The sequence below is a fragment of the Abramis brama genome, assembly GCF_963993115.1.
Source record: "Abramis brama genome assembly, chromosome: 12".
NCBI lineage: Eukaryota > Metazoa > Chordata > Actinopteri > Cypriniformes > Leuciscidae > Abramis > Abramis brama.
In genome coordinates, this window is record NC_139974.1 from 23,116,411 (window position 1) to 23,140,127 (window position 23,717).

Consider the following 23,717-nt stretch of genomic DNA (forward strand, 5'->3'; position numbering starts at 1 on the left):
CCCCATTATCATTTAGGTTCTGTGTATAAATACCCTGTCTGTTTTAGTGTTTGTTACGGAGTCCTTGTATGTTTCACATCACTTCTTAGATCGGTTCTTGTCTGTGTCTTGTTTTGTTCTTGTGTTGGATTGCTTCATTGGATTTTGACCTCTGCATGGACTGGATTATGATGTAACAAATAAACATACTAAATATGTAATAAATATACTGCAATTTGGATCCTACCCTTGTTTTTGTGTGTGGTTCGTGACATACGCACTTTCATGAGATCGTGTTGTATGTTCCCACCAGTCCGAGATCTCTCTCGCACACAATAACCGAAGCATGGGCAGGCTATGATGGCCCTTTTCGTCCTCCTCCGCCTCAAAATCATGGTGATGTTTGGCGAACTTGCATATATCGCAAAGCTAGCATCAAGCATATTTCGCGTTCGTCCATCTGTGCAAGAACCCCCTTTAAGCATGCGCAACGTTTCAGATAATATGTCAAGTGTAAACACATGAATCGGATATGGGTCACAGTTGAAAGAACGTGTAAACGGACGGTCAAAAAAAACGGATATAGGCAACACATCAGAATTGGGCATCAAGACCTGCAGTGTAAACGAGGCCCTATGTCCCAAAAAATCATCAATTGTGTGGTTTCATTACGATTATTTATTTTACTGCTCCCGATGGATTTGGAGCCTCCCTGACTCTTGATCAGGCTGCCTTTGACGGGATACAGCTAATGAGAGCGAACAAGCTTCACCGACTGGATGTTACGTGCTTTTGTTCTGCGTGGTTAAGATTTGAACATTTTCTAGTGTGTCCCAGGCTTAGTCAAGCAAAATTCAAGGATTTGACAGATTTCGTTTGGTGAAAACACATGTGGAGTAAACAACCAGAAACAAACACAAAAATGTGAAGAGTGTGAACGCCTAAGGTTGGGCTGTCTGATATTGTATAAGACTGCCACGCAGCCTTGTGTGAATGTGTGTGTGTGTGTGTGTGTGTGTGTGTGAACAGATATCTGTTGGGCGGCTCCATCTGCAGAGGACCACAGTGATCTGGTGTTTTTGTGAAACCTGTCTCCATGGTGACAGTCTTTCACCCTGACCCTGGGACAGGTTCTTCACTCCATTGTCATTCAAGTCGACAAATGCTTGTTGCTTGAGGTCAGGTTTTTTTATTTTATTTTTTTATTTTTTGCAGTAAGGGACTCTGGGTGAGATTTTCAGAGAGAAACAGTGGTTCTGAGGTGAGCCGGACTGTCTTGAACAATTTTTTCTTGAACAAGTCTTGAGCTAGCTTTTCTCATAAACACCCTCTATTATCATTCATGAGGATTATACTTCAGGTAATGCACTGCCAGTTGAAAGTGCAGATGGAATTACATACGCTACTACTGTCTGAACTATCAAGGTGTTTCAAAACCTAGTTGCTCTGTCTACACAGGCAATATCTTCAAATCACCGAACTTCTTAAGTGATTGATTTGAAATGTGTTCCACACAAATGTGATGTTTGCTTATATTAATAAAAATTTATAGGCATAATAATTCAGTTTAGGTTACACTTTATTTTTGGGTGATGTTGTGACAGTAATTATACAAATAAGTACTGAGTAATATCAGTTAACTACATGTACTTACTATAAGGTTAGGCTGAGGGTTTTGTTTAGGGTTTGCTTGTAATTATGCAAAATTTGCTTTTATTGCTATAGTAATTAGTTGGATTTTAAATTATTGTTTGATTACACTTTTATTAAGGTGTCATTGTTACAGTGCAATTATATATTTACGTATAGCTGAGTAATATAAATTAACAACATGTACTTACTATAAGGTAGGGTTAGGAATAGGGTTTGGTTTAGGGTTAGTTCCTTGTATTTATGCATAATTTACAGTTATTACTACGTAAAGTACATATATGTAACAAGGACACTGTAAAAATAAAGTGTTATATATTGTTTTATAGTATTATTTTATTAATAACTGCATAATAATAACTGCAGATTAATAAAGTACACATAACTAGTTGATTTAGTAGTTGTAAACATGAATACTACTTGCAAGCAAGCAAGGAAAATAATGTCATGTCAGGGAACATAGTGATCAGTTAGCAATTTATTTTAGGTTTGCAGAGACTGTCAGCAGTTCTTGCCATGTTTTCAATTGGTCTCCATCAGCAATGTGTAAATTTGGCAAACTGAGCATCATCTTCCTGTCTATAAAGTTCACTGTTACTGTACTATACACCCCAACAGTACGGAATCCGGAAAATTGCAAAAGTAGATATATCTCAGTGTTTTTAAATATTAATGTAACTTTTAAAAAATGCTGAAAGCATGGCCATCTGTTATCAGTAAATTTATTTGTCCCATCCATAATGTGTTACTAGCTAAATATCAGAGTTCATTGGTCTGATTTCATCCTGGTGTGCTTTGGCAATCATTTTAATGTTTGTGGATTATTGTTTTCTTTTCAGGATATTTGATGAATAGAAAATTACAAATAACTGAATTTATTTGATATAAAATAGTATATATATATATATATATATATATATATATATATATATATATATATATATATATATATATATATATATATATATATATATATAAAGTAAAAGTCTTTATTGCCATGCATTGTTTCTGAATAAAAGTTTCAATTTCTTTCTTCTTTTTTTTTTTTAATCCCAGACTCCTAAGGAATTGTGATTATCCAGTGCCAGTGTCTTTAAATGGAACTGTCCGTGGTGCTGATCACTTAGAGGATTATACTTCAGGTAAATGCACTGCCAGTTGAAAGTGCAGATGGAATTACATGCGCTACTACTGTCTGAACTATCAAGGTGTTTCAAAACCTAGTTGCTCTGTCTACACTGTCTACATTATTTAAATCTTGGCAGACGGCAATGATTTTAGTGCTATCACAGAGAGTTTTTTCTAATGTGTAGGGAAGAAATTGTACAGAAGGAAAATCAATTGTAAGGTTATTGCGCATTCCAGAGCCTCGGGGTGTTTTTTTCAAATGCAGTAATAAAGCTTTTATCAGCCAAAAACAGCATTTTGAACAGAGAGCTTTTAAACTGTCTAGGGCTGCATTTGCCCAACATGATTGTGAAAACCATTGCCACCAATGTTCTCCACGGTCAACTTACTCACGTTACTTGTGGGAGATGCAGCCCAGGTGTCAAACAGAACTTGATGTACTGACAAAACTAGAAAATGTAATTAACTTTCATCTCAAAAGATGATTTGTGGGATGGTTATGCACCCAAGTGGTGTAGAGCTAGAGTGCTTGTTCAGATCATTAACCCTAAATATAAGTAATAGGGTTTTTCCACTAATGAGCAAAGTTTTGTTAAATTATCACCACAATGTCTCTTTCTCTTCTTGTAAGAGCATCTCCGCACTCATGCAGAACAAATGACCTCTCTAAATATACAAAAAAGCTCAACACTGGGCTTACAAACTTGGGTAAAAATACTTTTTTCTGCGTCTGTTTGGTGTCTGTTTCTGGAGCATTTGCAATTATGTTCTTGCTGTGGGGTGTAAAATTGAAATGCAGGAGGCCTACAGTCGACTCCATCAAATTAAAGCAGCCCACAAACTGAGTCTCACAATTCAACAGCACGATCCCCATCCACATACAATCTCCTTTCTCCAGCATTCCTGTCAGCATGACTGCACTGCATTTCCCAGAAGTCAGCAGGTAGTGAGACCCACAGTGGGTTGTGGCTCCGAGTGCCCCAGTCCAAGCTACTGGAGCAGAATTATGCGGTGCCCACTAACACAAACTTCCAGCAGAGCTAATGGAGTGTCAGCAGGTGAGTGAGGACATGGGAAGAGTGAGAAGGGAAAAAAATAACAGAGCAGAGATGGACACAGGAGATTCACTCTTATTCACACCTGAGTGAAGCAACAGATTAAGTAGCAGCACACAGGGCACAAAAGCCAAAGAGAGAAGCCCTTTTTTCTTTCTTCTCCCCCAGAAAATGAATAAATCTGAGACGGTGACCGCTGGGACAGAGAGTTAGAGTGATGTATGGACAAAAAGGTCAGCCGCAGGAAGTGGATGTGAGCAAGAAAGAGAAATGGAAGGAAAAGTGTCAGCGGATAATTGTCTTTCATGATGGCTATTCAGATCAAAAGTAAGTACCCTGAGACTCTGATGAGAGGAAATGGCCACCTTTGTTCCTCAATCTGGGTGGGCCAACCTGGTCATCCGCCCCCCTCTAGGCTGGAAAAGGTCAGTGAGAATGTGTTTTTTTTATGTCTGTAGAGGAACAGAACTTACAGCAGGGGTAGTTTAACAGCACTATATCATCCAGGGCGATGTATCCCTTCTGCTCAGATGAGACTGTGGCTTCAAATACGATCTGCAAGGGAAGATATGAAAAAGTGAGTTGAAAAGAAACAAACAAGGTAAGGCAAAGGGCAGTAACGTTTTAAATAACCTTTATAGAATTTTTACCTAAAACAATTTATAATGTGAACAAGACATAATGCCTCGGCTGCTAAGAGCAGGGCTTGAACCGACGACAGCCTCTCTAACAAGGACACCTCTTAAACCAGGGAGCACGGATCCGGGGCACGGCACCAACGTAACTGGTTCTTCTTGTGCCACTCCAAGCAAGATTTGAACCAGCATCAACATGATTCTCAGTTAATGTGCGGTCACATTTAGTGTTACTCGGCAAAATATCACTGCCAAAATCAAGTAATTTCAATAGGAATCCATGTGAGGTGGAAAAGTTTCCCAATGCAGTTTTTACCTTATTTTGTAGATACATAAAAAAAAATACTTTGGTAATATTGTAAACAGTTACTGAAAAAGAAACTTGGGAAACACTTTATTTTACATTGCCATTGTTACATACATTACTATAGTATAAATACTATACTATAAATACTATAAATACAATAAATCATGCATAATTACATGCAACTAACCCTAAACCAAACCAAACCAAAACCTAATCCTAACCCTATAGTAAGTAAATGTAGTTACTTCATTTTACACAGTACTTATATGTATAATTACAGTGTAACAAAGACACCTTAAAATAAAGTTTAACCAAAACTTGTTTATAAAAAAAGTTTATATTTGACATTTACATTATAAGTTATTTATTAAAAAAAAAAAAAAGTCAAAATGTGAATTTATTTATGTGTTTGTCCATTCATTCGTCAGTTCATTCCTTCATTAGTTATTTATTTATGTAGATTGCTGGGGCTAAAAAACTGACCAATAACATATAAGCTTTTAGGTAATGGGACTGATATTCTAGATAAACACATCAGTTGATATTGATATTGTTTAAAATATATTTATACTGTACTTACATAGAATCTTATGATAACAGCTGTACTATAATCAATAGAATAGAACATCCCTGTGATTGTTATTACACCAGATGCTCCCATTTCACACTATCTCTAAAATCACTGCAGTTGGGTTGTCTCTTGCATTGAAGCATGTGAATGAGCAAAGTGCTTTTTCCTTTCAATTTGTTTTGCTTTTACATTTTATTCTTGGTGTAAACAGACCTGCATGTGTTCTCGTGTGATTGATTGAACTGTATCTGTTCCCAAACACATTTCTAATGCTGCCTCTTATGTTTCAAACAGATTAATTATTCTATGCTCTCTCAATAAACAATACAATCTTGGCTAACTCAAATACATATTTGATCACTTGCATGCAGTTCTGCCTACCCACAAGGTAGCATTTGTTCATCTAAAACGTTATGCCAGAGTTCGCTGAGCTAAAGGCATCATGATTCAGCACTGCAATCTCCCTGTTTTGACCTACCGATGAATTTGACTCGAGACTTGTGCTCTGCTGAGAATACAGATCTTGCTCTCTGGTGGCCAATTACACGGCAAGTACCCCACATCAATCATCCGTTTACACAACCTTTAGCCATTCTGCTAACAAAGGGAAGACTGCCTCCCCGGCTGTTTCATTGTTGGACAGGCACAGATAGCTGATAGATGTCCTACCGCTCTGAATCAAACAACAAATGAGCTGGCGCCGCTAACAGCCAGCCAATCAAAGCAGAGCTGAAGCTAGCATTGAGTCCTGACAGTGCACTAGGGTTTCTGCGCACACTGTCCGTATCTCCAGAAACATATTTAGTGATGTTTGCTAAAGCAAGCAGAACTATCACTATTGCTCATGTGTAGAGTTTTGAACAGACCCCTAACCACTTTAAGTATTAAACTTCAGGTCATAAGAATCGCTCACAGCACACGCACACCACGTAGCAGCCTGGAAACCACTCAAACTGTGGCAGTGAGGTACATGCAAGCTCCAGTCACATTTCTTTAGAGAAAATAGAAAAATATATATATATATATATATTTGTATTATTATTATTCTGTGGAAGACATGGAGCACAGACCGGAGAGAATAAATCTGAATTATAGAGCAGAGGAGAATCAAACAGAGTCATTTGCGCAGGGAGAGTGACAGCAAGAAAGAAAAGGAATGGCCAACATTAAAATAAAGACCCAACTAGAGGCTCATTTAACTACGTTAACTGTTTTAAAATCAAAATGGAACTTACAAGAAGTGTATGGGACACACAGCATTGAACCATGGCATTTCAAAATGTATGGCAAAGAGACTTAAACATGATAGACATTAACATGAGACTTGTACGATCAAATCACCTATTAGTTCATCATGTTTGTGCAAAACCTATCCAATCTATCAAACTCCTGCATGTTTTGACCATCAGTTACTTTTTGTTTTGTTTTTTTTCCTCAAATATCTCTCTTAGAAATCAAATAAATATAGATATACATATTTACATAAGATGTTTTTTTTTTTTTTTTATGCTTTCATACTACATACACAACCATACTTTTGCATTAAAACAGAATGGTAGTCATTTAACAAGATGATTTTTCTTGAAACAACAATGAAATGTATGATTAAATGATTGTGCCCCATCTTGCACATTTTGTGCTAATCAACTCGTATTACTGTTGTAGACAATACCACCTAAACCGAGACCAAGACCAGAGTGTGTTGAGACCAAGACAAGACCAAGATTTTGAGGGGATGAAACCAAGAGGCAGGGTGAGATGAGTTAAGACCAAGACCACATCAGCATTCCTCAAATTCATCTGAAAGATCCACATTTACTGCCTGAGAATCGTCTTATCTAATCAATACAATTAGAATACAAATAAGAAACTATATCTGAATAGGTACAAATTCAACTGCATAAAAACTGTTGAGATTTTTTTTTTTTTAAATCACATTTTGAATATAGAAATATGATGGAAAAATAAAATTATATGATTAAATATGACACTAAAACCACCACTAGGTGGTGACAAATCACTTAATGAGTGAGTCACAGAATAGTTTATTCAACCGATTCGTCCAAAGCAACTGATTCATTCAGTAACAAAAAAATGATGTGTGCATGGAAACGCACAACAGGTATGCAGTGGGTTTGTTTTGAACTGTATTTGTTACCGAAATAGCAAAAACTTGTTTAAAATTATGTCTAAGATGTAATTCACTTAATATTAACTTCTTGTTTATTGAACATTTGTATGTATTCAATATCACATTTACAATCATGCTCATAATCGTAAAAACAGTGTGCTTTTTATATACAATTTTTTATATCATTTGGTAGTTACATTTGGTTCTGTAGTTACGTTTGAGTACTGTATAAGCATTTGCAAAATTCATGCAAATGAAATGACTTTCTCCAGAGGACACCTCAGCTTAGAAGGAGAAAGGTAGTGGTTTGGGCCATTGTGCATGATATGGACAGTATGTGTGTAAAATGTTTGCACAAAACATTACAAGAAACAGAAGGTCTGGTAGCATTGTTAATATTTGATAAAGGCTGCTTGTCATCTCCAACACCTACACTGTTAGCCCGGACAAGTTGAATCTACTTAAAAAATGTGAGCAAACTGGTTGCCCTAAAATAATTAAGTAATGGTTACTTAAAAAATTTGAGTATTCTGTTTTATTTTAATTTTCATTTGAAATACAACAAAACATGAATTTTACATGCCCTGAATATATTTTCCTCATAAAACATGAAAAGACAATCACAACAAATTGCACCAAAACTATGTGGTATGTTTACTCTCATGAGTTCACAGTATTGTCAGTATTTAATTTTAGGTGCCAGCTCACCTTTTCCCAGGCTAAACATTACCTGCTGAAAAAAAATCAATTTAAAAAAAAAATGTTTTTCATACAGTTAGGGTACTCCAGGGCAGGGCGTAAATCAGTCCGAAAAAAGGACACAAAAGGCATGATGTTGGTCAGTTCATCCATCACCTTCCAAATCGATCATCACTCTAGATGGGTTTAGCTGAGGACTTTCTTGATCAACGCAGAGGATTCTCACTGGAGTTTGTAAGAGTCCTTGTCAGCTGCATCCTAATGAGGAAGAAAAAGATTAAAGATAAAGATAGAAAAATATATTATCATGTAAGATGATTCTGTTGTAAAATACTCATAAGTCATATGCTGCATTTACGCCATGTCGTAATTACTGTAATTCTGAGATGATAAAATGTGACGTTTCACTCGTTCTTTGACTGGCCGTTCATGTTCTTTGACTGGGAATTAGCATTTTTAAGGCAACATTGTCAACGGCTAAATGAATCAGCAGTAGAAGGGTGGTACAACGGTCACGTGGTAAAAATAAGGAACTCTCAGAAAATTCCAAGTTTACAGGCTGCAATTACGAGTTCTACCAGAACGGAAGCGCTTTTTTACAAGCTGGAATCTCATAATTATGGTATTACAAAATGGCGTGAATGCACCTATACATACCTGGTTTACTGTAGAAAGAGCTGGCCACTTAAGTACCATCAGGCTGATGTCAAAGATTTCCATTGACAACTTTTCTGTGAGGAGCAAACATTAAAGTTATAGTCTTTATAATAGCACCTGACTTTCTGGTTTGTAATTGTGCACTGTGCAGTATGCAGATGACACCAATCAGCCTCAGAACATGTCTTAATAAACTTACATGACTTATCTGGAGGCAGGATAAGTTGAACATTGTGCATAAAGTGATTTAAATGTACATACATTTCAGATGTAAACAAGGAAATTGTTCTGTTCATGTATAACTTACATGTTTGAGCCTGCAATTTTTAAATAGATGTGCTCTCTTTTCACAGTTATGAGGGCAATACATGCAGGTCCAAAGCATCTCTTCTTGACCTGCAACACAAAACAAGATAGTCTGTCGTTAAGAGGGCTATGAACTTAGATAAAACAGTACATCCATACATTTTCGTATTCAACCCATTAATTAACTTTAACTTACTCTTTTAATCAATAGCTGTGTCGAAATAAAATATGGTCTTAAATTATTGCACTCACCACCATATTCACGCCGCGATCCTCGTCCTGTTCGGCGCCGACCGGAGGTTCAAACAGTTACACTTTCCGTCTCAACAACAGCTCCTCCAGTGAAATAGAAACAGGAAGGAAAATACAAAAAAACAACGTAGGCTACGTCGAACTCGTCGGTCAGGGGTTCAAGCGCGGCGATGTCCGCTGCACGCGAGTGAGAAATCTAGCTAGCTAAAAAACAAACAAACATTGATTTTCACTGCTCACAAACGTAAAACAAATAAACGATAAAAAGGTAAATGTCGGGAAAAACGTCCATAGAACTTGCTAAAAGTAATGTTCCACTTCCAACTTCTCATCAACAACTCCTTGAATTCACACACACCACGACAAAATGGAGTTACCTGACTCGCAGCATCAAACCACTGCGTGGAAGGCGTGGTCAGGAGAAAAACTTCATAATTTGAGGCTTTTTAACTTACATTTATTCACACATTCAAATTATGTACACAAATTAGTAGAATCTACTTATATTTTATTAGTAGCGCAATCAAACTTAAATATTTTAATTAAATTGTAATTAAATTCTTTATTAGATATAAAATCCGGGCTAACAGTGTACAGTACTGGCAGCAGAACAATACAGATCAGAAGGAGAAAGGTGGATTTTTAAATCTGCAGCTCATAGTAACTGTCAACTATTTATCTCATTGCTCTTATTTCCTGTATTCAACCCACCAAATGTCTTGAGCATCAACATGATAGAGATCAAAATAATGCAGGCAGGAAACAATTGCTCATTGGCATAAAAGTGGAAGGATCTCATTTACACCAGAGGGACGCTGTTGCACACCACGTACGGATCCATTTTATCAGGGCAAGCTCAGGAGCGCAAACACAAAAGAAAATATACCTTTTCATGTCTTACAAAAGCCTTGGAAAACCAAGGAATGTTGAGAATGCGACTCACGTCTCGCACAAACCCCTGCTGAATCTCCAAAAGCACTTATGCATCTCAATATGAATTGGACCCCATGCACTGTAAAAACCCTGTCAAAACCAAACCAAGAAAAGCTCTCAATAAAGATTTACTTCAGAATGGCTATATTTTTTTGGACATTGGAAGTTTGGGGGGATGTCATTGGCGTATATGTTGCTTGCCAAACAAACTAAAACATACAGTTGGTGTGTTGATGACTCAAATGAAGAGTGGGGGGTTCAATCTGTCTTAATTTGCAGCGTCCATTAGCAAAGCATGTTAAAAAAAAATGTGTCAGGTTTCTTGGCTCATTGAGCTGGATCATGAACAGGAAGCTACAGTACAGAAAGGGACACACTAACAAACACACTGTATGCAGTATGTGTGCATGTAGAAAGACACTACCTTTCTCTCTTCTGTGCCACACAGCGGGCTCCATTCAAGGCACTATTGTTGAGCTTATATTAGGCGTTTATGGGCAACCATGATTTGATTGAACATTTGATTTGTTTTTTCCGTGCAGCTGTGCTCTGAAGACAGAAACATACACAACACAAATGAGGTATCAACTTAACAATTAAACTCTACTAATCAGCTAGCAAAACATGGTTGCAATTGGCACTTAAAATTATGGAATATAGAACCATGGAGACAAGTGTGAGCCAAGAGAAGACCAGTGGGAATGGGACAGGGACAGTCATGTAAAAGGAGTTAAAAGGACAGAAGATAAATTATCATCGACTGGGCAAGTGTTTGGACAAGAGTCAAAGTCGCTCCTAAGCTTATTACAACAGCTTGCAAAGCACAGATTGCAAAACTACTGAATATTCAGAACTGTTTCTTTATTTCTTTAATTCTATTTTCTGTTGTCATCTTTATTGTCTTTCTTTATGTTGTTCTTATTAATTTATATTTGTCCAAGCCAAAAACACCCTGTGTGCTGTTTGTTTAGTTTTATAACTGGAGTCAACATAATTCATATTACAATTTCATGCAAAAATGCATTGAATAAGAATGTTTAATTGATTTAATCAAAGATAGAGTAAACAGTAATAATTTGAAATACTATTACAATTTAATGGAACTGTTTTCTATGTAAGGTATAATCCACGGCTATCTGTGCATTTTAATGAACAATGTCGAGGCAATGAACCACCGACACAAAGCACATTCAGATTGTTTAATCTTGACGTCCTGTGTGCATGAGATGAATGTGTGAAACGAAATTATTTAAATGTGATTATATTGTAATCGAGATGACGAGATATGGCAAAATCTGTTAGTGAGCTTTTGCGGGAAGCTGCCGCAGCGTTAGAACGTGGAAACAACCAGCCTGACCATGTTAGTTATGATGTTAGACTCAGACTAGACCAACCGATGAGGTTCATTCATGTATTAGGCTGTTTTGGAAATTCAACTATTTGGGTGTACAGAAGTCTTAGTAACACAATTTCTACAACAATTATAGCCAGACTAATACCCACTGGCTTTAACCGAGAACCTCGGCCAATGTTTCATATTCACGTCGTGCCTAACAACGCCCTTCAGCCGTGACTTTGTTCAGGTATGGTCGTGCAAGTTATCGCGCAAATCCCATCCCACGCACAAATCGCGTCCCATCTCGCAAAGTCACATGACTTTAAAAAATATATATATATTGCAAGAAAAGACTTTATTAAGGCGCTACAGCTATATGTAATGTCACATTTAAGAGTGGCAAAAAGCCATTTATTGTTTGAATTTCATGATTAAAAAAAATGGACAGAATTTGAAAGCTGAGACTTTGTTTCTTATCAGAAATAAAGCACATCGGTTGTCCGATACTGATTATTGGCCGATACATCAATGCATCCCTAAAATGTGTGTGTGTGATTGTGTGTGTGTGTGTGTGTGTGTGTGTGTGTGTGTGTGTGTGTGTGTGTGTGTGTGTGTGTGTGTGTGTGGTTCCAGTATACCCTATGTCATGGGGACAAAATGTCCTCACAAAGATGGCAATATACTGTCAGGGTTTTACAGAGGATGCAGACAAGATGGTAAGGTTAATAGTTTATTTTCAGGAAGTGTGGAGATGCAGACAGATGGTGAGTAACAGAAACACAGAATAACAGTGGATGCTTAGCTGGTTGGTAATGTCCTTGTCTTTCTTTCTCTTTGCAGATGATGTCGGGCTGAAGGCAGAACAGGATGGCAGGCAGGACGGATTGGAGAGGATGAAATGACAGGTAGGAATCCAGGTAAGTGTTCGGAAGTCTGTGGGTCATGTTAAGGTGAACATCGACGAGACCAGACAAGGAGTGAAGGGAGAGTGCTGAATATAAAGGGTGGTTAATGAGGGAGTGCAGGTGATGATGATTGGTGAGTGAGTGCAGGTGTGCGCCATGGAGGATTCTGGGGAATGAAGTGCACACACAGATGAAGGCTGAAGAACGTGACCGTGACATTACTCCCCCCTCCCGTAAGGCGCGTCCCGCGCCGAAGAAGGCAGCATACGGGAGGGGGGGTGGGCATCCTGGAGTCCGTGACGGGAAGGTGGACCAGGTTCAGGAGTACGGACTCCAGGATGGTGGCAGGACAGACAGAGGAGGTGATCAGGACGGTGCAGGCTGAGCAGGGAACCAAGGTGAAGCAGACTGATCAGGGGACCATGGTGATACAGGCTGAGCAGGGGACCATGGCGGTAAGGACCTTTCGGGTGGCCATGGCGGTGCGGACCCTTCGGGTGGCCATGGCGGAGCGGACCCTTCGGGTGGCCATGGCGGAGAGGACCCTTCGGGTGGCCATGGCGGAGAGGACCCTTCGGGTGGCCATGGCGGAGAAGACCCTTCGGGTGGCCACGGCGGTGAGGACCCTTCAGGTGGCCATGGCGGAGAAGACCCTTCGGGTGGCCACGGCGGTGAGGACCCTTCAGGTGGCCATGGCGGAGAAGACCCTTCGGGTGGCCATGGCGGAGAAGACTGATAGCCCCCCCCCCAAAATTCCTTTGGGGAAATATCAGGCTTTAACACTGGACTGGAAGAGGCAGGGGGCGAAAGCGGCTCTGGGCTGGACAGGACCAGTGATGAAGGCGGCTCTGGACTGGACAGGACCAGCGGCGAAGAGGACTCTGAGCTGGACAAGACCAGCGGCGAAGAGGGCTTTGAGCTGTGCTGGACCAGCGGCGAGGAGGGCTCTGAGCTGGACGGGACCAGCGGCGAAGAGGGCTCTGAGCTGGGCGGAACCAGCGGCGAAGAGGGCTGTGAGCTGGGCGGAACCAGCGGCGAAGAGGGCTCTGAGCTGGGCAGCGATGAGGGCTCTGTGCTGGGCAGCGATGAGGGCTCTGTGCTGGGCAGCGATGAGGGCTCTGTGCTGGGCAGCGATGAGGGCTCTGTGCTGGGCAGCGATGAGGGCTCTGTGCTGGGCAGCGATGAGGGCTCTGTGCTGGGCAGCGATGAGGGCTCTGTGCTGGGCAGCGATGAGGGCTCTGTGCTGGGCAGCGATGAGGGCTCTGTGCTGGGCAGCGATGAGGGCTCTGTGCTGGGCAGCGATGAGGGCTCTGTGCTGGGCAGCGATGAGGGCTCTGTGCTGGGCAGCGATGAGGGCTCTGTGCTGGGCAGCGATGAGGGCTCTGTGCTGGGCAGCGATGAGGGCTCTGTGCTGGGCAGCGATGAGGGCTCTGTGCTGGGCAGCGATGAGGGCTCTGTGCTGGGCAGCGATGAGGGCTCTGTGCTGGGCAGCGATGAGGGCTCTGTGCTGGGCAGCGATGAGGGCTCTGTGCTGGGCAGCGATGAGGGCTCTGTGCTGGGCAGCGATGAGGGCTCTGTGCTGGGCAGCGATGAGGGCTCTGTGCTGGGCAGCGATGAGGGCTCTGTGCTGGGCAGCGATGAGGGCTCTGTGCTGGGCAGCGATGAGGGCTCTGTGCTGGGCAGCGATGAGGGCTCTGTGCTGGGCAGCGATGAGGGCTCTGTGCTGGGCAGCGATGAGGGCTCTGTGCTGGGCAGCGATGAGGGCTCTGTGCTGGGCAGCGATGAGGGCTCTGTGCTGGGCAGCGATGAGGGCTCTGTGCTGGGCAGCGATGAGGGCTCTGTGCTGGGCAGGACCAGCGATGAGGGCTCTGTGCTGGGCAGGACCAGCGATGAGGGCTCTGTGCTGGGCAGGACCAGCGATGAGGGCTCTGTGCTGGGCAGGACCAGCGATGAGGGCTCTGTGCTGGGCAGGACCAGCTGTGAGGTGAGGAGGGCGTTGAGCAGGGCGTTGAGCTGGACTGGACCAGCTGTGAGGAGGGCGTTGAGCTGGACAGGACCAGCTGTGAGGAGGGCGTTGAGCTGGACAGGACCAGCTGTGAGGAGGGCGTTGAGCTGGACAGGACCAGCTGTGAGGAGGGCGTTGAGCTGGACAGGACCAGCTGTGAGGAGGGCGTTGAGCTGGACAGGACCAGCGGTGAGGAGGGCGTTGAGCTGGACAGGACCCGCGGTGAAGAGGGCGTTGAGCTGGACAGGACCAGCTGTGAAGAGGGCGTTGAGCTGAATGGGACCAACAGTGAAGGTTCTGTGCAGGGCAGGACCAGCAGTGAAGGCTTGGTGCTGGGCAGGACCAGCGGTGTAGACTTTGGGCTGGGCAGGACCAGCGGTGAAGAGGGCTCAGTGCTGGTTGGGACCAGCGGTGAAGAGGGCTCTGTACTGGACGGAACCAGCGGTGAAGGGGGCTCAGTGCTGGACGGGACCAGCGGTGAAGAAGACTCTGTGCTGGACGGGACCAGCGGTGAAGAGGGCTCTGTGCTGGACGGGACCAGCGGCGAAGAGGGCTCTGTGCTGGACGGGACCAGCGGCGAAGAGGGCTCTGTGCTGGACGGGACCAGCGGCGAATAGGGCTCTGTGCTGGACGGGACCAGCGGCGAATAGGGCTCTGTGCTGGACGGGACCAGCGGCGAAGAGGGCTCTGTGCTGGACGGGACCAGCGGCGAAGAGGGCTCTGTGCTGGACGGGACCAGCGGCGAAGAGGGCTCTGTGCTGGACGGGACCAGCGGCGAAGAGGGCTCTGTGCTGGACGGGACCAGCGGTGAAGGCTCTGTGCTAGGCTCTGTGCTAGACGGGACCAGCGGTGAAGAGGGCTCTGTGCTGGACGGGACCAGCGGTGAAGAGGGCTCTGTGCTGGACGGGACCAGCGGTGAAGAGGGCTCTGTGCTGGACGGGACCAGCGGCGAAGAGGGCTCTGTGCTGGACGGGACCAGCGGCGAAGAAGGCTCTGTGCTGGACGGGACCAGCGGCGAAGAAGGCTCTGTGCTGGACGGGACCAGCGATGAGGGCTTTGAGCTGGACGGGACCAGCGATGAGGGCTTTGAGCTGGACGGGACCAGCGATGAAGAGGGATTTGAGCTGGACGGAACCAGCGATGAGGGCTTTGAGCTGGACGGGACCAGCGATGAAGAGGGATTTGAGCTGGACGGAACCAGCGATGAGGGCTTTGTGCTGGACGGGACCAGCGATGAGGGCTTTGAAAACTCTGGCTCTGGCTCGGGGAGAACGACGCTCACAGACTCTGGCGGGCAGGCGACTGGCTCTGGCGGGCAGGCGACTGGCTCTGGCGGGCAGGCGACTGGCTCTGGCGGGCAGGCGACTGGCTCTGGCGGGCAGGCGACTGGCTCTGGCGGGCAGGCGACTGGCTCTGGCGGGCAGGCGACTGGCTCTGGCGGGCAGGCGACTGGCTCTGGCTCTGGCGGGCAGGCGACTGGCTCTGGCTCTGGCGGGCAGGCGACTGGCTCTGGCTCTGGCGGGCAGGCGACTGGCTCTGGCTCTGGCGGGCAGGCGACTGGCTCTGGCGGGCAGGCGACGCTGTCAGTCACAGGCGCGGCGGGCATGACGCTCATAGACTCAGGGGCGGCGGGCACGACGCCTACTGCCTTGGTCTCGGCAGCTCTGGCGTGAAGTGCGGGCTCGGCTGGACTGGCGTGAAGTGCAGGCTCGGCTGGACTGGCGTCAAATGCAGGCTCGCTAGTGCTGGTGACTGAATTCCGGATGATGATGGGTGGCGTGGTGAAGATGGCTGGAGATGGTGGTTGAGTGGCGATGTCCTCAACCTCACCTACGGTGAACCTTGAGCCACTCAACCACAACACATGATCTAGATACTGGGCAAATGAGCCTGGGATTGCCTCCGCTGGAGCTTGCTGGTACAGATGGTTATCCAGTCCGCCCCAAAATACTGTTTTTAGGACATCATCTGTCCAGCTTACCCCAACAGAAAGCTCCAGAAAGCCGGCGACATATTCCTCGATTGAGCAGCCATCTTGAAAACAATGAATCAGACGATCAGCTGGGGTTAGGGTGAAGTGAGCAACTTCCATGCTTCGTGTGGTCTGGTCTTCTGTCAGGGTTTTACAGAGGATGCAGACAAGATGGTAAGGTTAATAGTTTATTTTCAGGAAGTGTGGAGATGCAGACAGATGGTGAGTAACAGAAACACAGAATAACAGTGGATGCTTAGCTGGTTGGTAATGTCCTTGTCTTTCTTTCTCTTTGCAGATGATGTCGGGCTGAAGGCAGAACAGGATGGCAGGCAGGACGGATTGGAGAGGATGAAATGACAGGTAGGAATCCAGGTAAGTGTTCGGAAGTCTGTGGGTCATGTTAAGGTGAACATCGACGAGACCAGACAAGGAGTGAAGGGAGAGTGCTGAATATAAAGGGTGGTTAATGAGGGAGTGCAGGTGATGATGATTGGTGATTGGGTGAGTGAGTGCAGGTGTGCGCCATGGAGGATTCTGGGGAATGAAGTGCACACACAGATGAAGGCTGAAGAACGTGACCATGACATTTACAAAATCTTTGTCCTTTTTTTTATTTTGAAAATTTTACTGTGATAGGTTTAGGGTTAGATGATTATACAGTTTGTACAGTATAAAAATCATATGTCTATGGAAAGTCTTCATAAAACATAAAAACCCAATGTTTTGTGTGTGTGCGCGTGTGTGTGTGTGTGTGTGTGTGTGTGTGTGTGTGTGTGTGTCATATAAAGTAAGATTCAACTTCCAAGGTTACAAACTGTTAATGTAACACTGAAAAAATAACATGAAAATTTAACAAAAGATTTCCAGATGGCTCATGAAGCAATATTTTCACGGTCAGAGTCTTGTCATGGTCTTGGACAAGGGTGGAATCAGATTTTTCTCCTCACACCTAATGAAAATAGTGGAAACATTATTCCACTGGACCTGGCCACTGGACCTGGCTGTGTGGTGATAAATCAACATTCAATTTTATTCTAACCTTTTGAAACACAATGAAAGTCCCACAAGAAAAAAGAAACTGGTCTGACCTTTCCTGAACAGTTCAGTTGTGTTGTCTGTCCAGACCTGTCTTCTGTTTGCACCACGTGTTATTGCTGCATAATGACTACTCTCTCAGTTCACAAGAAATTCACCATCAATAACTCTGCTGTGGATATTGGAAATCCATTGTGTACAGGATGAAAAAAGGGGCCCAGGACTTGGTATTCAAAAGAAGAAAAAAAAACAATGCAAAAATAATTACAGTAATTGATGTCATTTTGATCACACTTTTAGTTTCTAAAAGTAACACTAAATTAACTATGATTCAAAAATGTGTTTAGTTCCCTTTCGTGGGACCTTCTGTGTCAGCTGCTAATGCTATGGGAACTCCCTCGTGGAACCCTGTTGTCTGAGGCACTTGTACATTGCAAGGTGTGCCCCAGCATATAAGAAGGGTGCCTGAGAACACGTCATCAGCTTATTTGTCTTCAGGAAGCCGCTTGTTTGAGTGCTGTGTGAACATAAGTGTGTGCTAAGAAGTAAAAGGTAAGCCGCCTAATGGTGAGCAGATAATTCAAGCACTGTGTTTCTCATTGCCCGTGTTTCTTGACGCCTGGTGATGGTCAATAACAACATACATGCCTCAACAACAGCAACAAATAAAAATAAAAAAACAGGCAGAGAGAATGTCACAAATCTCAAATAAATGTGGGTCTGGGGTTACGTATGTACGTACAAATCTGATGACTTGTTCTCAGGCTTCACCACACTGTGTCGGTTCCGCGAGGGCACGTCTTCATAGCATCAGCAGCTGACACAACATCTCATTCCCTTTCTCAGGGAACCGGGCTTACATACGTAAACCCAAACCCAATTTTCAAGTATGGTGACCTATTACCTCAAGTAATAACAGATTTATTTGTGATTTGTGATATTCTCTCTGCTTGCTTAGCTGTTTTTTTATTTATTTGTTTGTTGTTGAGGCATGCTGTATTGTGAATACAAACATGACTGCAAATGTTGTTAGGCAAAGCGAAGTATTCACAATATGCCTACAGCACGCCTCGAGTACCTTACTTCTTTTACAAAACTGTTACCACATAATACAAATAATACAGTTGAAAATGTATGTATTAGTCATTTCATTTCATTTATTTATTTATATAGCACAAATAAACACAACAGAAGTTGACCACTGTGCTTTACAAAACAAAAGTCAGAAAACATGAAAGGAAGAGCAAAATACCATTAAAACAATGTAATAAAACCATAATTGAGAATTAGTGAAATGCCCGGTCAAAAAGATACAACTTTAACTTAAATTTAAACTCATATAAAGAGGACCTAGGATCGACAACTGCAAAGGCACGATCCCCTCTCGACTTTAATCGTGTATGTGGCTGGGACAGATTATAACTGCCTGTGGACCGTAGACACCTACCGGCCACATTCAAAGTTAAAAGTTCGGATAAATAAGAGGGTGCAAGACCATTTAAGGATTTAAAAACAAACAACAACATTTTAAACTCTATAACTCTATATTTTCGACTCTATAACGCACTGGCAACCAGTTAAGAGACATTAAAATAGGAGTAATATGTTCATGTTTGCGAACCCCAGTTAGGAATCTGGCTGCAGCGTTTTTAACCATTTGAAGCCTTGTAATGGACAACTGGGATATTCTATGGAGCTCATAATATGACAAAACGATTTGAATTTGAATTGTGTAAATTTGAATTATTTGCAAGTGTAATCTAACAAAATTGAATTTTAGGTGGTAGTTTAAATAGTTCTGAATTAGATTTTTTTTAAACGAATATTGAACATTTGAAATTTAACAAATTGAAATGTTTTTATGGCTGAATTTTATAGACATGTATTTTCAAACAGCTAATTTTTTTGTTCTGAATTCGTATACTGCAAATATTCAGTTAAAAAAACTACAGATTCAAGTTTTCAAGATGAAGAAATTCGGAACTTCAAATTCAGTTTTCTAAAATTCAAGTTCAAAAATTCAAGTTCAAAAATTCAGATCTTACAGAAAGTAGGTCACAGGTCATCCACAGGGAAGAGTAAAGGATCTCAGATAAGTCGAACAGAGCATTTTGGCTGTACTTGCAGTAGTTTTCTGCCGCAAACGCGGTGGTGGTTCAAGATAATCCGTGTATCTTTCGCTCAGTCTTTTTTATTTAATATTAATGCTGCGTTCACACCAAACGCGAATATGCGTCTAAATTCGCGCCTGTCGCGTCTAGTTATACGCGTGACCACTTTGTGTGCATTCGCGCGTCAAGAGCGAAATTGACGCGCGTAAAATCAAAAGTTTGAAGCGAAATTTACGCGCATCACGCGCGAAAGATACACGGATTATCTCAAAGGCGAAATCCGGGGGCGAAACTTTCGAAACCTGTTGGCGGCCATCTTTTTTAGATGTTTATCGAGCATTAGCATTAGCATTAATCGAGAGAGTCACCGCTCGTATATACTATGGAGAGCAAAAACAGCTGCGTAGGGGACATCGTCGCTGTACTCGGGGTCCACCAAACCCTCCGGAAGGTTTCAGGAGTTTCACAATTTGCACAAGGAGGTAGGTTTGGTGGACCTAACGGTGAGGACGCTGATGAGGACAGCGTAGGCCGTATAAAGCCTCGGCCTCGGCCTCGAGTGGTCGCTGCATGACGAGCCCACGCTGTACAGCCCGGCGCGAGGTTCACCCTCTCCCACACCTAATCTGTCATTTATTTTTGTTTTGATAATAAATGGAGCCAGCCTCCAAAAGTGAAACCTGTCCTGTGATTTTTTGAAAAGTTTTTATACACTAAATTGTGTTTGTTGTCTTTACATTAGATTACAAATGTTTCATATAATCTAGAATAGATATGGAATAAATAGCATTCAATACAAAATGAGTATCTCTCATATTGAAATCGTTAGTCATATTACAAAATAATGTATTGAGGCCAAACATAAAATAACATTATTAACTCTCAGTTCACCACGTGACAGCAGCAAGCAGGTTCCTGATTGGTTAACGCGGCGCGAATTGACGCAGAAGTTCAGATTTTTCAACTCGGGCGGCAGACGCGAATTCGCGTCAAACGCGTGATGCACAAAAAGCACAATTCGCGTCATTCGCGCGAACTAGACGCGCGAATGAGGCAAATTTGCGTCTACCGCGCCGCGCTAAACGCCTCATTCGCGCCGCAAGACCTCCAGACGCGCGTAAACGCGTCTTACCATTGACTTAACATTGAAATCACTCGCGCCAGACGCATATTCGCGTTTGGTGTGAACGCAGCATAAGAGTAGAAAAATGAGAAAACAGCTTGAGTATTAGATTTATAATATTCTAGTAGCCTAATAATAGTCTGCTGCAGCAGTTGCACAGAGCTTACCGCGTGTATTGCAACTATAGGCTACATTTAATTTTCTCATCAAACAACTAGACTAACGAATGGCTCGGTACAACAGAAGAGCTTAGAAAGGGCTTTTTCTCTGTGTAGACCAGCAGTTGGTCTGAATTTGCTATAACCTATAGCCTATTTTCCGGACTGTATATAGGCTAAGTCACGTTTTATCATGAAACACGCTGTGATTTATTCCAAAGTGACTCAGGCATATATAATGCAACGTTATCACGTTAAATAATCTAAATGTTGACTTTCAAAAGTAGGCGCGCCAAGAAGGCTATTCTCTGTATTTTGGTTCATTTTTGGCGAGTGCCAGAAAGATCTAAAGAGACCGAGACGCGCTAAAGCAGCTCATCATGTTGTTTTATTTATTTTTCAATGACATTATATTTTGTAGTCATTTTGAATGTACACAAATAAAAATATACATTTTACTGTTTCGAATGATGTCATATTATCTGTATGACTATAAATAACAGCAGTGGAACAAATCCAAGAGATGGCGCTCGCGCATCACGCTCTCACACAACATAGTATCAGTTCTGGCGTTGCTTCATATCGCAGACTGTTCATTATCAAAATGAAACACAATCAACCAAACATATAAAAAGTTATTCTGCCTAATTTAATTGGTCTGTTGTACAATATAAAGGGCAAGCTGTGCCGCACACAGTCCTACTTGTTATTCCAAACATTTACCTTGCTGTGAAGACGCTGATTTAGCCTATACGTGTATTTTGGGACTCGACTGAAGTATGACGCCTTTTTATTTGTATTATAATATAATATATTAAAATACAAAATCTTCTGAGTTTTATGATGTAGGCCTTGTGTGTTAAAATGTATTATAATTTACATCTCAAAAGGATGCGCTTTGTGCATTCTCTGACATTATATTTATTTATTTAATTAATATTGAGTATCAATTGATGTTAAACAAAACGGTGTGTTATTTTCTCTGGCAACTAAACTTCCAAAAAAAAAAAAAAAAAAAAAACTTCCAGAGCAAAGCCATTGTGCGTTCTCTCCGCGCTCCGCAGTTTTTCCACACAGATTTGAGAACGGCCAGCTAAAAAAAATAGGCCAAAGAAGTAGACTAACGGCTAGTGTCCGGGAAATGCGAGGTACGTTCATATTTATAAATAAACATAACTGATTTTGTCTACACCTAAATACATTTCCTAATAATAACAGTGATTAAGCCCAAATGTGGGTGGGGGTAATGAACACAATATGTTTTATTTTATTTTTAATTTTTTTTTGCCCAAATGGTCTCCACTCTATGCATTTTGTAATAATAGGCTACAGCTAAAAAATTTAACTGACCGTATTTGCCAGAAAATAAGTCGAATGCACATGAGTGCAAGTCACACCGGATCATGTTGAGAGAGAAACGCGTCATAAAAAAAACAAAAAACATTTTAATATTAGCCTATTCAGCAATAGTGTAAAAGACCTGTAAATAAAATACAACATTTACATGATAAACACTGTTAACATGTAGGCTATGTGTTGCCTATTTTACTTTCCCTTACTGTATGACAAATGAATGCAGAAAACAACAAGAATGAAAAATAAGTAGCCATGTATAATAAAATAATATAGGCTACATAGACTATAAAAATAGCCTATACTGTGCCCTTTATTACAAACAACATTTAGCCTATTTTAAACGCCAAGCCTAAACAAATTTATTTAAATCGAAACGGTCACGCATCTCTCATTCAGTCAAAAGTTTTCATATTTGCAATGTAACATGTGGATGCTAACTATTAATATAAAGAAGGCTTCATACTTCAGTCGAGTCCCAAAATACACGTATAGGCTAAATCAGCGTCTTCACAGCAATGTAAATGTTTGGAATTACAAGTAGGACTGTGTGCAGCACAGCTTGCCCTTTATATTGTACAACAGACCAATTAAATTAGGCAGAATAACTTTTTATATGTTTGGTTGATTGTGTTTCATTTTGATAATGAACAGTCTGCGATATGAAGCAACGCCAGAACTGATACTATGTTGTGTGAGAGCGTGATGCGCGAGCGCCATCTCTTGGATTTGTTCCACTGCTGTTATTTATAGTCATACAGATAATATGACATCATTCGAAACAGTAAAATGTATATTTTTATTTGTGTACATTCAAAATGACTACAAAATATCATGTCATTGAAAAATAAATAAAACAACATGATGAGCTGCTTTAGCGCGTCTCGGTCTCTTTAGATCTTTCTGGCGCTCACCAAAAATGAACCAAAATACAGAGAATAGCCTTCTTGGCGCGCCTACTTTTGAAAGTCAACATTTAGATTATTTAACGTGTTTCATGATAAAATGTGACTTAGCCTATACAGTCCGGAAAATAGGCTATAGCCAGGTTATAGCAAATTCAGACCAACTGCTGGTCTACACAGAGAAAAAGCCCTTTCTAGGCTCTTCTGTTGTACCGAGCCATTCGTTAGTCTAGTTGTTTGATGAGAAAATTAAATGTAGCCTATAGTTGCAATACACGCGTTAAGTTTTGTAAGCTCCGTGCGTTTTGTAAGCTCCGTGCAACTGCTGCAGCGGACTATTATTACTAGAATATTAGAAATCTAATACTCAAGCTGTTTTCTCATTTTTCTACTCTTAATATTAAATAAAAAACGACTGAACGAAAGATACACGGATTCTCTTGAACCACCACCGCGTTTGCGGCAGAAAACTACTGCAGTGCAGCCAAAATGCTCTGTTCGACTTATC

The 23,717-nt window shown here is 42.1% G+C and overlaps 1 protein-coding gene and 1 long non-coding RNA gene across 4 annotated transcripts in view; both read right to left on the bottom strand.

The window, feature by feature from the left end:
• ptprua (protein tyrosine phosphatase receptor type Ua) overlaps nt 1-23,717 on the bottom strand; it is a 339,059-nt gene that overhangs the window by 158,780 nt on the left and 156,562 nt on the right. For all 3 annotated transcript variants that reach the window (XM_084132054.1, XM_084132053.1, XM_084132052.1), the window contains exon 4: nt 4,286-4,367. In XM_084132054.1, coding sequence (XP_083988180.1) covers nt 4,286-4,367 — 82 coding nt within the window. The remainder of the gene's footprint in view (nt 1-4,285; nt 4,368-23,717) is intronic.
• Nucleotides 7,973-9,945, bottom strand: LOC311094245. Its single transcript, XR_014608617.1, has 4 exons — nt 9,371-9,945; nt 9,120-9,208; nt 8,813-8,886; nt 7,973-8,413 (listed from the first exon to the last, which is right to left on the bottom strand). It is a non-coding gene; the product is annotated as an uncharacterized lncRNA (long non-coding RNA).